General features: G+C 27.6%; 1 protein-coding gene across 2 annotated transcripts in view; it reads right to left on the bottom strand.

Annotated features, from left to right (window-relative positions):
• Positions 1 to 1657: 1657 nt before the first annotated feature.
• Positions 1658 to 17150, bottom strand: part of LOC123260484 (syndecan) — a 74567-nt gene continuing 59074 nt past the window's right edge. The window contains exons 1-5 of one of the 2 annotated variants that reach the window (XM_044721594.1): positions 16252 to 16454; positions 10473 to 10653; positions 4678 to 4790; positions 4409 to 4595; positions 1658 to 3613 (exon numbers count right to left, since the gene is read on the bottom strand). In XM_044721594.1, the coding sequence (XP_044577529.1) occupies positions 3432 to 3613; positions 4409 to 4469 (243 nt within the window). In that variant the 5' untranslated portion in view covers positions 4470 to 4595; positions 4678 to 4790; positions 10473 to 10653; positions 16252 to 16454 and the 3' untranslated portion in view covers positions 1658 to 3431. Of the gene's footprint in view, positions 3614 to 4408; positions 4596 to 4677; positions 4791 to 10472; positions 10654 to 16251; positions 16455 to 17150 lie in introns of those variants that run through there. The other variant, XM_044721593.1, reaches the window with a different exon arrangement.

The following is a 17150-nucleotide window of genomic DNA, read 5'->3' as shown; positions in this document are numbered from 1 at the left end:
TTTTTGATAATTGCATTAAATGCTCACGCTTTGTGAATTTGTCATGGTTTACAGAGTAATTAACTTATTTTATAAAATCAATAGATGCTTAATTATAGCCAAAGTAATTAAGAGTACAATAAATAGATCAATTACAAAATTATTAATTCAATTGAATAAATGCTAAGCATCAGAGAGTTTATTTTTTTTTTTTTTTCAATTTGTTTTTGCTATTAAAGGTTTCAAAATGTTTTTACTCTTGACGAAATGCCGGATAATCTTAATTGTAGTATGGCAGTTTTAGTATGATATTAATCGTTTTCTTTCACCGTTTAATCACTTTATCTTATTCTTGCTCGAGTTCATTTCTTCTCATAAATCTATTATTTTATTTATATTTCAAATTTACTCTCTTTTACATGCTTTAGGTTTGTTATGTATTTATATATATGTATATACATATATTTCAATATGTATGCTGTAAAGTTTTTTTTATTTAGTTCATTTGTTTTTTAATTTGTTTCATAGTTATCTTCCATAAATTAAAAGAAAAAAATTTATTTATATTTTTTGATAAATAATTAAAAATTTTTTTCTCTTCAAACACAGAAAAAAAAATTTACTTGAATCAAGTAAATAATTTTGAAGAACTTCATCTTCTTGATTTGAGTAGAAAAATTCTTTATCTAAGAAATTTTTCTTAATTCAAAAATTTTTCGTCTTGATTAAAAACAATAAAACTTTTCAAAATTATTTTCATGGTTCAAGAATTTTTCTCTTGATTTAATTTAATTTTTTTCTGTGAATAAATGTTTTTTTTTTAATTTATTGACGTGTCATTTTTTTTAATTATTGACAATAATTGATCATTTATCAAATAAAAATTTGTTAATTTGTTAATGAAACCTAAAAATGTATATATTTTGTTACACTAGTCTTCACTGTGCAATATATTAAAAATTAAAAATAAAAATTTGCGATTAAAAACTATAAAATAAAATAATGATCTAAATAAAATAAACTTTAGTATGTATATATAAATTTATAATTATTTATCATTTAAATATTTAAAATGTATCGATAATCTCGACTTATTGATCATAATATACCTGCAATCGTAAGAAAATGTCTCGAATTTACAAATAGCTGTGTTAATTTACTCGATTGATTAAATATTAAAATTCTACATAATAATAATAATTATATTAATAATAATTAGATATACAAAGTTTGAGAAAAGTCAAATGCCATGATGGACACGTTTGCTTTTGTTGTTTTTATTATTATTTATTTAATTATTTAATCATTCATCTTTTGTTATTAACTAATTTATTTATATTTATCAATAATATATAATATTTATAATTATATTTATATATTTATATATATAGTAATTAATGAATTATTTTTTATTTTTTTTATCGAAAAAAAAGTGTTATTCATTAGTTGCCGGTTAATTGGACGATATATCAATTAATGACTAAGGAATGATTAACAATTGGTTAAAAAAAAAACAAACAAAGATCATGTATAAGCAAAAGAAATTAACAATAATAATTATTAATGCGTAATAAAAAAATAATGTATACAATATATTGTAATGTGAATAAATAATGCATTCGATTATTATAATAAATTATGGAATTATAAATTCCGGCGTAGATAATTTTTTTTATCAATTAATTAATTAATTAGTTTTTATTTTTTATAATTAATTTAATCAGCATGCTCTCTTGTATTCGTCGTTCATTTCATACATTCTCTCTTACTAATTTTTTCTTTTAAATATAATAATATATGGCAAAAAATTGTATGTTTCAGTCAATCAAGACTTGTGTGCGCTACTTTTATTAACAAGGGGCACAATTGTGATTATTTACTTTTTTTTTTCATTATTTATTATTAATTAGTTTTTCTTTTATATTTCATTTCTTCATTAATCCATCACAAAATTTTACAGTGATCCCTTTTATAATATTATTTTTCAGTTACTTGTATTAATAATTTAACTGTAAATAAATTTTGTTTCAATATGGCAGACTAAGAATTTATTTGATTAACATTCAAACTCTTTAGAGGTTAAATTGATTGTTCGGGTGATTTTTTTTTTTTTTTAGTTACAATTTAAAAACTTATTTATATATTTAAAAAACTAAATATAGTATTAATAAATGAGTATTAAGCATTAATAGCGAGTTAATTTATTAAAATTGAAGCAATTTGTATGCTGGGTAATTACGACAAATTTGCTATTGCTTGTTTGCGTAATAATGTAAATTATTAGCTACTTGTTCGTCATTAAATCAAGCACACACTTAAAATATAAATTGATTTCTTATTTAATTTATCTACACGCAATTAAATTCAGCTGTGTAATTAGTTAATCAAAAATTTTAAATCAGTACTCTTATAGTTTGTTGTAATTTTTAGGTTAGTAACAAACAATATAACCAATTCTACAAATTAATTCATATTGTTTGCAGTTAACCTTTTTATATTATTTTTTGAACAGAAAAATAATTATTTGACAAATTATGAAATTCAAATAATTGACAAAAATTTACATTGTTCATTTTAAGGTTAGGTACCAACACTTTGTCTACAAGACAAAAATTTCCAGTCTGCCATTTTTTAACAAATTGATAAAATAAATTTTTGCAAGTAAAATAGTATTGCGAGAAATTAAATAATTATAATCATATTACGTCATTTATCGGATTGTTTCAGAGAGAAAAATCATGCCCAACATATTAATTAATGATAATTACGTACAAAAAATAGTTTAAAAAAAAACATGATTTCTACAGAAACTTCAGAAAGAATCTGTGTTTAATTTCAATCTCTCAGTCTCGAGAAAAAATAAAAAAAAAATTACAATTAATCAGAGATTCAAGTTATTCTATAACCTCTCAATACTATACACACACGCACACAAATAGCATTATCACGCACACTTACGGACATTACAGATTTGCACACATACAGACAAACATGAGCTTAAATATTTTCTCACGCTTTTTACGTAAATGCATTTGGAATTTTTTTATGTCGGTCACGATGACGCAAACTGAAGAGTAAAAATGATGCATAATTGGTTTTAGCTAAGTTCAAAAAATATCTATAGCGTAATAATTTATCTGACAATTAATAATTATTTAGTACAAGATCAAAAGTAACGATGGAAGATTAAAAATTTGAAAGCGTTGCAATTGCTTGAGTCTTAAAAAAAATAATTTTCAAATTTAAAGTTGTGACATTTAAAGACTTTAAAAATTCCATCAGCAATAAATTGTTTGTTCGTCTCTTATTAGTTGATATTTTATTTTTTTTTTGTCATTTTTCACGGATTTTTATATTTTTTTTAAATTTACTTATTTATTTTCTAATTAAATCGTATCTTCTCACTCGGTCAAACGGTTATCATTGTTCAAGTAGAGCTTGGCACGAGGATTTCAAGCGTAAAATTCACGATTGTGATGTGGCGCTCCGGCCTTCGGATACGCCGCAGCTGCTGGTGATCTTCTTGGTTCGTCTAAGGCATATGAACCTTCGTCTTTTTTGCGCATTCTGTATACGATAAACATAACAACTAATATTGCGCATAATAATCCGACTACTGCTCCACCAATTACGGCTGAAATTAAAAAAAAAAGTTTATCATTAATCATTAGTTTCAATCAATAATATAATCAAATTTTTGTTAAAATTTAGGCTGAGTATTGTTGATAATAATAAAATTTAAATTATCGAAATGATAATAATAACGAAAATTCCTAGACGTAATATTTTTGGAACGATTAAATCACTGTTAAAATATTTATATAAAACTTAAATATTTTTTCGTCAGTTAATTTATACGATGTGAAACTGAAAATATATAAATTTCTAGCGGTCTTTAATCAAGTGACTTATTTATGAATAAAATTAAATAATTTATGAAGTTAAAAAATATTTTTTCTCGAGGATATTAATATAAATGAATATTTTATAATTTTAAATCAATTTTATACCTTATGAATATTAATTTGTTAAATATATATTCATTAAATATTAAACAATATTTATTTAAAGATGAAGTAAAACTGTTGAAATTGCAGGAATCAAATTTAAAATAAATTTTTTAATTTAATTAACTTAGTATTAAATATAGACAAAATTAATGAAAAAGTATATTTTTAATTTCATCAATTAATATCCATAATTAAGATAAAATCTTAATTTAATATATCAAGAAATGAATAATAAATTAATTTTTATGAATAAAGTATCAACAGTGAATTCTTCTATTAATAACTTGCACTGCAATAATACTAATAGTTGTCATTCCACCTATAATTTTGCCATAATCATTATTCGTAACATTATCAGCGTAAAATTAAACTTAAACCCAAATTATTGTTATTATTATATATTGTTATATAATAGTTACCAGCAAGTACACCTGGCTGCGCAAAGAATGAACTAGTACGATCTTCGTGTTTAGGATTCATTATCAACACTTCGTGAGTGTCTTCAGTGTCTTCGTCTTGATCTGAATCTTCTTCACGGTCGACTTTGTCGCTGACGTTTACGTCGTTATTATTATTTTCTTTGTTGATCTTCGGTGGCGCAAGGTCCTTTTGAAAATACAGTTTTTATTAGTCATCATCAATTCTTCAATATGTAAATAAATGTATCAATAATAAAAAGTAGCATTACCTCAGAATCTTTTCCTGGACTCTGCACGTCTTCAACGTAAACTGGACGGTCCGATTTATCTGGTTTTGGCGGGGTGTCTAGTTTATTAGTGTCATGTTCTCGGAACGGATTATCTAAAAAATTATTATTATTATTATTATTATTATTTTTATTATAGCAACTGAGAATTGTTTAGCCTATGGTGGTTTTAATTATTATAATCAATTACTAGACAGTCTAAAAGAAGAAGACAGATTATTTATGTTTAAAAGATGTCTCAAAGAATTTACAACTGAGAAATTTATCTTGAATTAATATGAATGTATATGTGCAAGGGAAAATAACATTGTATGTACACTGATAGAAGGATTTGTTTATAGTTAAAAATATTTGTTAATATTTAACAAATAATTTATTAGAGACCACTTTTTAGTCTTTAACAAATATTTCTTAATATTTAAAAAGATTGATTAATATTTAATAAATGAATATCAGATTTATTAAATACAAATAATTATTATTATTATGCTTTACTTGTACACCTCTCGGTTTTTACAAGGCTGATTCCTCTTTTTCTCCTAGCTCTACGCTTTTTCTATTTCCCATATTGGACCTCAGCAAGTCCCACCCGACACTTCATTTCTACTTTTAATTTTTGCGGCTGTGGACCGACTTGTGCTTTCTGTACCGTAGTCACCCTGAACCTCACCTTCTCAGGCTGTTGGAACAGAATCATGGGGAAACCACAAAGAAAACCCATAATAGTACAGTGGGAGCTGGGTTAAGTCTACAGTGATTGATAAGAAACTCTTCTTTATCGACCACTGGAGCATTAGGCCCCTCTCCTAGTGTGCGGAGATCCCTCGCGCTAGCCAACGCTGACTAAAGTGGTCACCCATTCAAGTTGTTGCTAAAATGTATGATCGCCCAAGTCAGACGTGTGCCGCCCGGCTATCTCTGCCACTTCTAGAGGCTGGTAACGTAACGTAACGCACATATTTTTAATTATAATCACTGAAAAATATTGGTGCGTGCTGGGATCGAACCCGGGTCCCACTCTTTCGAAAAGCGAGCACCGAGCCGACCAGGCCATTGCCAGACTCAATATTAAATACAAATAAATTATTTTAAATACTAAGAAATATTTGTTTAATACTAAAAAATGGTCTCTAATAAATGATTTGTTAAATATTAACAAATATTTTTAACTATAAACAAATCCTTCTATCAGTGTATAGTATTATAAAGTAGCTATCGCTAAATATATATTATTAGGGGGCGTCCATAAATTACGTGAGGCATTTTTGAGAATTTTTTAACCCCCCCCCCCCTTGATAAGATTTCGTAAGATTTTCCTCAACTCCCTCCCCCCTCCCCTAATCTCACGCGAGATTATTCAAAATTTATGTTTTGGCTGTAAACGGGTTGGATTATTGAGAAAAAAAGTGCCATTCGGCTACACCCGACATGGATAGGTAGATTTCTTGTTTGAATATTGAAAAAAACACGTTATTAAAAGGCCGTAATGTCCTAAAATTTATTTTTTATTATATTTTTGCAAATAACGATATGAGACTGACTACAGCAAATAGATATTTAAAGACATCTACCTAAAAAATAGGATTTTTTACATATAAAAGTCATTTGATGATAAAAGCTAAAATTTAATTTATTATTGATTTTTTTTTAATTTTCTCAACTACGAAATAAATTGAAAAAAGTATTAAAAGTCGACGAACAATAGTTTAAATTGAAGATAATTAAACATATTATGACAAAATTGTATTAAAATTACGACATGAGACCGGCTACCACCGATAGATTTCTAAAGAAATCTATACCTAAAAAATTAGTGAATCCTATCGATCAATAATCAAATTAAACAATCGAGCGCTACTTTGCTGCTCTGCAGGATTCAGACGAATACGACAAACACTATTGGGTCGAATTTGGCCATATTTTATTATAGAAATACTTTTTCACGCAATATTACACTGTTTTCTGCTAGAGAAAAAATTACGTGATATTTGTTAAGATCCCCCCCCTTCCCCCTAAGTGAGATTTGGTAAGATTTAGCATGATCCACTCCCCCCCTAGAACACCTCACGTAATTAATGGACGCCCCCTTCTTCTTCTTCTTCTTCTTATTATTATTATTATTATTAATCTCAATCAAGAATGTTTGGAAATTTTGCAAAAAATACAAAACTCTGCAATGAGAGCGATATTGAGAGAGTAAATATATTAGGGTAGAAGTATCATTTTTGGCCAGTTAACATTTGAATTAATTTATAAAAAATTATAATATTATAACCATATTTTTGTTGAGTTTTAAAAAATTTATATTAAAACAAATCGAGTTTCTAATGGTTTATTAATATAAATACATTTCTATCGTTTATTTGAACAATAAATGGCCATAAATGGACAGTGGCCACAAATGGTACTTCTACCCTACACCTATTAGCCAAATATTGAAGGCGTTGTTTTATGGCAGTAGAAGAGAGAATAAAGTAATAATGTATTTGTTTTTATATATAATATTGAAAATAATTCGATGTCTGTTTATTGGTTCATGATCGTCAAAAAACTATAACATAATTACAATACTGGAAATAAAAAGAAACTGGTAAAAAATAAAAAAGGACGACATCAGAAGAGAAAACAATCGATTCACACCGGTGTGAAATTTTTAATAAATCAAATACAATTACTAGAGAAGAAAAATCAATGCCAATCTTTAAAAGACTATTGAAAATTGAAATGAAGAACTAAGTTATTTAATGAGTTTGTGTTATTAATTTCTTTTTTAAAGCGAAATGTATTTTTTTATATATTTATTATTTCTGTAGCTGAAGGTGAATAAATAAACATTATTTTTTTTTTTTTTACTGAAAGTTTCATGTTTAATTTTTTTCTAATAATCACAAATTTTTTATTGAAAATTTTGAGTTCAATTTTTATTCAATAAAAAGAAATTTTTTTTTATAAAACTGGTAATTAAAATAAATTTAAATGCAACTTTAAAAACTATCAAATATTACTTTGCTAAAATAGCGAATAGATAATTGATATAATTTAAAATAAAAGTAGTTATTAAAATAATGTATGGAGTATGTAATATTGGTAGTAGGGGAAGGGGGGGGGGCAAAATGGGCCCCTTAAGAAAAAAATGTTGATATCCTTAGTGTTTTTCTCTGGTTTTACTTTTTTTTTATTCCCTTGCCAAGTATTTGACCTCAATTTGCTCTGTTCATTAAAAATAAAAAATTGAAAATGTGGGGCAAAATGGGCCACCTTCAGAAAATTTTTATAATATGAGTTTTTCAGCTCGTTTTACTTTTTTTGGCCTTTTACTTAGTTTATGGTATTAATTTTTTTGTGTATATCGAAATTAAAAAATTGAGAAAAGTGGGATAAAACGGGTCCCCCAAAAAACTCAATATATTTCTTACTTGTTTTATTTGAATTTTTTGAATTTTGTTTTGAATTTTTTTATTATGTATTCAGTATAAGAAATTAGGATAACAATAGACCCTAAAAGCCATCCCTGCAACTTCCCGCTAGCTCCATACCTAAGCGCTCCACATTTCACGCCAAAAGCAATAATAAATCAGGTAAAAAATGTCGGTGTAATTTAAAAAAAAAACGCGTTTTTTGAATTATTTCGACAACGGAATCTTTCAAACTAATCAACCAATTTCAGTCGCGTTAACGGCGATCAACGCGGGTTTCTAAGCTTAAAAACCGAACAGTTTTTCGAATCGATTGGTTAAGCCAATAAAAATGTATCACAAAAAAAAACAATTTTTTAGAATTTTTTCGACGATATCTCACAAATGAATTAACCGATTTAAAAAAAATTTAAAGGTATTCTATGCAGTCTTTCTAGAACAAAAAGATTATTTATCACTAACCAAACAATCGGACTTGAAATTTCAAAGATGTGTTAAAAAAATACTTTTTTTAATTTTTTAAAATTAAATATCTCTCGAACTATTCAACCGATTTTGACGTTATTGGTGGCGATTGAAGTGATTTTTTAAGCTCTAAAAATCATCTCGTTGAATCAAAAATGATCTAGGAATAAATGTCGGAGTTATGTAAGAAAAAAAAACACTTTTTCCCTGATGTTTTGTTCACGATACCTCACAAACGAATCGACCGCTTTTGATCACGTTGACGGCAATCGACGCAGTTTTTTAGATCTAAGAGCTGATTAGTTTTTGAAAACGATTGATTCAGCAGATTAAAATTTATTAAAAAAAAAAACATTTTCTGAAAATTTTATTTTTGAGATTACTCAAAATCTATTGGTCCGAATTACCTTAAATATTTCAAAATATCTAGGGGCAAAGAAACTCTTTCGATTGCTGTCAATCCCGTTTGAATCGGTCGAGCCGTTTAAAAGTTATGAGAGGTTTACGTTCATACACGCACACACACACACACACACACACACACACACACACACACACACACACACACACACACACACACACACACACACACACACACACACACACACACACACACACACACACACACACACACACACACACACACACACACACACACACAGAGCATCGCAAAAATAGTCAGGGAAGCTTCTGTAAAATAAATAGTTTTTTAACAAAAAATATAGTAAATAATGCTGTTATTTAACTCGCGACCTAGTTCGTACTTTACCTATATAATTTTTTCTATAATTCGAAAATTCTAGAACACGTTTAACTGAAAAATATTCTTTGGTTTTTAAATAAGATCAATAGATAAGATCAATAATACTTTAATTCATGATAAATTGTATTTATGTAAAAATTTTGTAAAATTATTCTTAATATACTCTGTACACTACTTACTTAGTTAATTTAATATTATGTATTAATTTTTATAAATGTATTATATTTTTCTGGTGTCTATGCACAGGTGCTTCTTGCACCTCTATAGAATGTTTTACCAGAAGTAAATAAATAAATAAATAAAGTCTAATCAGCCCATTATACATCCCAAACACTGAGAGTTGAAAATGTTGGGGGCCCATTTTGCCCCTAGGGGCCTATTTTGCCCCCCTTTCCCCTAAATGAATATAGATCAACATCGATGGATCTACAAAGTATCAAAATATGAAGGGAGATTAAAGTAATATAATAAACATGAAATGGAAGTGATATGATACGAATACGTCCATCAAACTAATATTTGATCGTCATTGGATTTACAGGTGTCGATATGTATATGTATATGAATGTGTGTATGTATGCATTTATTGTTTATTTATCGATATATATATATACTTTATATGAAAACAAAACAGCAAAATGAATTTCCGATAACTGTGAGTTAGTGGAGAGGCCTATGGGACATGAAACATGGAGCATGGATATAAAGATAGATAGTATAGAGAGATATGTAGGTATTGATATTGATATGAAATATTGAATACTGACACTGTGTGATTTATTTATTTTGTTTCGACGTAATAAAAAAAATTTATTTATATATTTTTAATTTATCATTTTGTCAACTTCATTTTTGCGTATTCCCGCGATAATTTTGTTATTTATTATATACTGTCATTGTCTGGTTAATAATCAATAATTATCAATTGTATCATCGATTGCTCTAATAAGCTCACTCAGTTAGTTATTTATTTCTTCATCAAATCAACCCATTACATATTTATTGCGGAATCAATAACAGCACTGTAAGTATATTAGTTGAACTTGCTGTAATTGGTGATTGGGGCAGTCGGTTAGAAAATATCGACTAGAGCAGAGATTGGATTGGGAAAAAAAAAATTAGAGAATACGTACGTGATGAACCATCTCCGTCCTCGTCGTCAGGACCATATCCACTTCCTGAGGCTTCTAAATCGTCTCTTACTTCACCGCGACCGGATCCTTCCAAGGCGTCCTGGTCGTCGAGGTAAAGGTCGTCAGGGGATGAATTGTATGTTGTGCTTCCTATCGACCGTTCTTTGCCGCTTGTGTCTTTCTGCAAATTTTAAAATTTATTTTGTTAGTTAATGTTCGTAAAAGTTGAATTTTTTTTAACTAATTGACTGTATAATTTTTGGAAAAAAAAAATTGAGATAATAAAAAATAGTCTTTAAAAAATAAAAATTATTTATATGACAAATGATTATTTCTTTAAAAATTTTTCAATAAAAAATTGAACAAAATGCTTTATTATTTTAAAATTAAAAACATAACTATGAATATATTTGGTGTATCTTCGTTAATAATATCATAAATTCGCTGAGAACAAAATAAAAAAAAAAGTTTGGAAAATCCAAAAGTGCACGACTCATAATGCTCATTTAATTATGGGATAATAATAAAATAAAAGAATCTGAAAAAATAATTTATAAAATAGCTGAATTCGGACAATAATGCGCATCAGGTGCCTCTAGTGGAATAAATGTACACAATAGATCAATAAATGTACAGTAATTTGGTTTTTTTAATATTATTAATTGCAAATAAACGACGCTGAGTTACCTAGCCATTCGCATTCGGTGACCTACAATTCGTTCAAAAAATTAAAAAAAAAATTTTACTCAATTAATAGATTTTTTTGCAAGTTGTAGTGTTTTCAGAGTTTCATACATGACGGACAGGAAATTTTTAACTTCCCGCTAAGAAAATCGAAGATTTTCAAAAATCGGGAAGTTATTGTTTTCACCCCGTTTTGCAAAAATCGAGTTTTCATCAGATCTCGACGTTTGAAGGTCACAGGAAGCTTCCCTGACTATCCCCGTGAGGTTGTCACGGTGTCTGTATGTGTGTGTGTGTGTGAAAGTATGTGAACCGCTTATAACTTTTGAACGGCTTGACCGATTTCATCGCGGTTGGTGCCATTCGAAAGGGCTTGACCAAACTTAGATTTTGAAAACTATTTAGACCGATTCAGATCAATAGATTTTGAGAAATCTTCAAAAAATTGATAAAAAAATTTTTTTCAAATGTGGTTTTTTTGGAATAACTTTTAAACGGCTTGATGGTTCAATTCCAAAAACTAATCAGCTCTTAACCTCAAAAAACCACGTCGATCGCCACCAGTCCGGTCAAAATCGGTTGATTCGTTCGAGAGATATCGTGAACGAAAGAAAACCGAAAAAAGTGTTTTTTCGGAATAACTCCGAAATTCCTAGCGCGATCAATTCAAAATTTGAGATTCTTAGTGAGGCTTGAAAAACTGCGTCGAATGCTGCCAACTGCGTGAAAATCGGTTTATTCATTCAAAAGTTATTGCGGTTTAAAAATTCAAAAAATAGTGTCATCAAATCTCTATCAGACTTTTGAGCTCGAAGAGCTCAAAAGCATAGGAAAGCAATCTCTTTGAGCTCGGAGAGCTCAAAATAACCCATAAATTGTATTTTTAAGCTCGAAGAGCTCAAAAACGTCATTGGTGCAATTTTAATCGCCTAAGTATGGAATTAGCGGGAAGTTGCAGGGATGGCCTTTAGGGTCAACCGTTTTCCTAATTTTTTTAACTATTTTGATGTTTTTTTCCGTTTCTGTTGCACTTAAGGTAGTACGGTTATGAAAGCAATATTTTGAGAAATCCTCGAAACTTTTAATATAAGTCATTAAATGCATAATACATATGCTGTTAAAATTTGAAGACGATTTACCGTACCTAATTTGAGATAATTGCAATTAAAAATGATATTTTTTGTACATGTAACATAGGAGAAGCGTGGAAAAATGACAGTATTTTTAATTTTTTCCATTGAAGGAGTTTCACTACTTTATCGAAAAGCTACACGGAAAAAACAAGATTTAACTGGTTTCCATGTCGGATGGAAGCTAGTTCCATCCATAGTGAAAAAATGTACGGATGGTAAATACTTCTATGTAGATTATAGTGGGGACAATCTTCGTTTAACTCAGTTCAATCCAAGATGGGAGTCAGTTCAACGAAGATTGTCCTTACTACAATCTACATAGAAGTAGTTACTATCTGTACATTTTTTCACTATAGATGGAATTAGGTTCCACCCGACATGGAAACCAGTTAAATGTTGTTTTTTTCCGCGTAGTAGATTAAAGAATATGATATTTTGAACAATTAAAAAAAAATGAAAATTATTTACAGTGTAATTTTCGAGATTAATTATAATAAATTTCACTTTTAGAGGATTACTTTTAGAAGAGGGGGTACGAAAAAGAGTCGCTAGTCACTGAAATCGTAGTGTGTGTGTATATGTATAGAGAATATAGTAGTCGAGGAGTACAGTAACGTTAAAAAAACTTAACCTAAAACCTTAGCTCTGTCGATACGTATAACATGGATAGTGAGTCAAAATTTTTTATCTGGACTGTCGCGGAGGTACTACCTTAATAAATTTTTGAAAAGTATGGAATTAATCTCCATTAAATTATCTTCACAATAGTATGCAACATATTTTGATTCCTTGAACTAACAAGGTTATGATAATAAAAATAGTTGCCGTAATGAGACGAAAAAATTTTTTTCGACCGTAAAGCACTTTCTGATGGTTCGCATCATGAGTTGTGTAAAAAATCTTGTATTTATTTTGATGATTTTTTAGGAATGATTTTACCTATTTTGGGTCATAAATCATAACACATTATTGAAAAATTTAGCTATCGACAAATTTTTGAAGTAAACATTTTATTTTTAGTCACTTTTAAGGATGTAAATTGATGAAGATTTTAAAAATTCAAATTTTTACTTGAAACTTTCTTGATTGAATTTTTTCAATCAGTCACAGATTTTTCTCAAAATTTATGAAATAATAATTTTTAGAAAACTTTACTTCTATAAAATTGTTGATATTGATTTTCTGTGTTTTAAAAAAAATTCTTTTTATAAAACTAGAAACTAAATATAAATAATTGATAGCATTACAGGTTATCAAACCCAGCATATCTGAGTACCCTATAAAAAGAAAAAACCTTTAATGCATCAGACAATTGTCATTAAAACGTAATCAAGAAAATCGATCAACCGCTTGCAAAATTAAATTCAATTAATGGGGAGTAAAAAATTTTGCCTGCCTTATATCTCAGTAATTTTTCAATCCATTTTACTAGATTAAAAATATAAAACTGGAACTAGAATAAAAGTTTAATGACAGTGGAACAAGTGTAAGCGTAAGGTTTAGAGTTTATAGGTAATTCATGTTATTTTTTATGATACGGGTGTAAAAATGGCAATTTGTTAAGACACTGAGGATATTGGCACACCGTGTTAAAACACAATGCCAAGCTCGTATATACCTTAGGTACAAGTAGTACAATGATAATGATACATCGATGTATGTGCTAGTCTATATATATATATATAGCTATGGTCCATAATAGCAAGCATCCAAGCAAGTCTATACTGCATACCGTATTTCCTCACCGTAATTCTCCATTATGTGAGTATGTGACATAGAAAACAATGCAATATGGATAAGAGCTCTCTTGGCAACTTTGCTAGTCAAGCAATAAAAATATTTAAATCTTATACATTTTGACCTAAAATTCTATTTTTATTTATTGTTCATAATATTATCAAACTATTTAAATTTTATTATCCTGTTTAAATTTTTTTATGTTTATTTTTTTTTTTTTTGGAGATAGTATTTTATAAATATCAAAAAAATTTTTTTATGAATCAGGTGAAATTTTTACAAATATAAACAATGCTGTGAAGCGGGAAAGAATAGGAGTTACGGTAATTATTACGTGAAGCGTTCCAAATTCACGTAACAGGATATTGGTAGGAAAGGATTGAGAAAGGAATGTGGAGAGGATCATCTTAATGTGAGTTTATAGAATATGCGAGAAAAAATTATTAGATAACTCGGACTGGGATTCGAACCCAGAACCTTCCGAAGACATGTCGGCTACTCTACCATTTGAGCTATCCGGTCTATACTAAATTTCCTTTCGCTTATTCTATATACATTAAGCCACACCGTCCATCTTACGGCAAGAATTTTTACAAATATAAATAATGCTGTGAAGCGGAAATATCCTAAACTTTATCGATATATTTCACATAAAATTTTATTAGATTAGAATTTTGTCCAATGTGCACTTAAAAAAAAAAAATAAAATAATTAAAACAAAAATGAAAAGATACCTTTTTCAATTTAGCATCTCATTTTTAAGAAAATTTTTTATTAATTGCATTAAAAAAAATATAAAATTTTGACCAGGATTGTCTGACAAAAAAAAAAACAAAATGCATAGTAAATATTGTTCTTCTTTCGATTGGATAAAAATTAGATAAAATATTGATGTCTGACACTTCTGGTTTTTAATTGCAAACTAAAAAATTTTTAAATAAATTACAGTTTACAAAACTAAAAAGAACGCTTTTATAAAAAATCAAACCATTGAATAAAAAACAATTTCTAATGATTTTCAATAAGCTTGAAATTAAAATAGAGTTATTAACAAAAAAGTTCATTTTTTTTTTTTTTTTAAACGAGGGATGCTTTTTACGATATTTCTGTAATAAATTTATTTTTAATTTTTTTATAATAAAATTAATTTTTTTTAATCACTTGATTCTTGCTATAAACTTATCAAAAATCATTCAAAATAATTTTTTACTAATTAGTTCAATTTTTTTTCAATTTTTTCAAACTGTAAATTATTTCTAAATAAATCAAAGATATTTTTACATGGTCATTAGTTTGTCAAAAATATAACTCATAAAGTAGGTAAAAATAAAACATTTTCGAATTATGGCAATAATTTTCTCAATTGTATGAATAATCGTTCTTAATACTAAAACACATAAATCACTGTATCAATTTACGATGAAAGTAAAATGATAACTATTATCATTAATCATTATATTAAAACAAAAGTTTTTCCCTATAAGCTCTCAGGTCAATAAATAAGAAAAATTGTTTCACTATCGCAGTCTTTTTGAGTAACAATTCAACCCTCATTTTTCATACTTTAGTATTTTTTATTGTTTAATAATTTATAACAATAAAATCAAAATTTATAATTAAAAAATTTTTTTATTTATAATTCAACTGTGATTATAATCATAAAATTAAAAAAAAATTTCCTAGCACAAAAAATGAGACTAATTCTAATTACAAAATAAAATCTGGCGATAATTACCGTTGACGTTAAATTGCACCAGTGTAAACAGAGTAAAAATAGAGAAAATTGCGCAATGAGGATGTGGTAAGTGGTAATAGCCACAAAAAAACAAAGAGCATGCTAATGACGTTGATCTCAACACAGGTAATTGTAAACTGTTATTACACTGATAAATAATTATTTTGCTAAATGTTAATATTGATTTTCGCATCTAAGACTTGAGATTAAATATCATGGATAAAATTAGCAAGATTTTTGTAAATGCGCTTGCGTAAATATTGACCTAATAAAACAATAATATAATTTATATATTTGATCTGGATATTTTTTCAAGTTTTTCTGATGCCCCAATTTTATATTTTAAATTTCACCAATTAATTTCTAGTTTTTTGCAAAAAAAAATTAAATCACAAAATTGAAGATTTACAAAAACTAAAAAGTCTAAATTGATAAGTTTTATATAAAGTAAATAATTTATAATTTTAGATTGGATTGCGAGGTCTCTTACCTCTGTCAACACATATGGAGCTCAGTTCTTAAAATGTTGAGCAGGATTAACCCGTTGTCAGTCGCAATAAATAAACTGAAAATATTTGCAAGTTCGGGCACTGGCTAATGAGAGTTAAAAGTACTTGACGTTTGATTAACTTGGAGAACAACAAGTAAAACAAACGTGAGAAATATCTTACAAGATGTTACGCGCTTTTAGGCCAAGGGGTAACTATATGCGATTAGTACGAGCTTCAGCCGCGAGGCAGCAGCACATTTGCTCGGGTTTTCAACCCCTACTCTGTTGTTCCATTCGTCCAGGAGCTCCTGCAGGGGCGTCGGAAATCCGGGCGCAACCTATTTATTTTTATTTCCATGCCAATCAATCTCAAAAAAAGGAAACGAAAAATTAGCAATGGAAAAAATTTTTTTTCAACATTTTTTGTTAGTTTTAATATTTCCTGCTCATTTGTCGAACCTTTTTCAAGGATTGCTTTTTTAGTTTTTCTGTTTTTTTTTTTTAACCGGGTTAATTTGTTATCTATACCTAACTGGCTGGGAAATCTGGGAAAAAAGTCTGTACAATTATTTGGTTAATTAATTTGTAAATGTTATATAAAAGAAAAAAAATAATAACAAAAATCAGATTTTGTAAAACTAATTTAAGAAAAATAATATTTTTTTTTATGAAAATTTTTTATAATAATAATAATAATTTTAAAAATAATAATAATAATATTTGCAACATTAACTGGAGCTTAAATTTTAATTATTCGTGACTATTGACAAAAGAGATAATTACTAATTTAATAGACGATGACTCACTAGATATTTAAATATTCAGAACAGCTTTGACTCTAGTTTGCTTAAATACATTATAAATGTAAGCAATAAATTTTTTTTTTAATTTTTTCGAAT

This window comes from Cotesia glomerata, linkage group LG3 (genome assembly GCF_020080835.1).
Source record: "Cotesia glomerata isolate CgM1 linkage group LG3, MPM_Cglom_v2.3, whole genome shotgun sequence".
Lineage (NCBI taxonomy): Eukaryota > Metazoa > Arthropoda > Insecta > Hymenoptera > Braconidae > Cotesia > Cotesia glomerata.
This window is presented reverse-complemented; position numbering and strand designations above follow the sequence as displayed.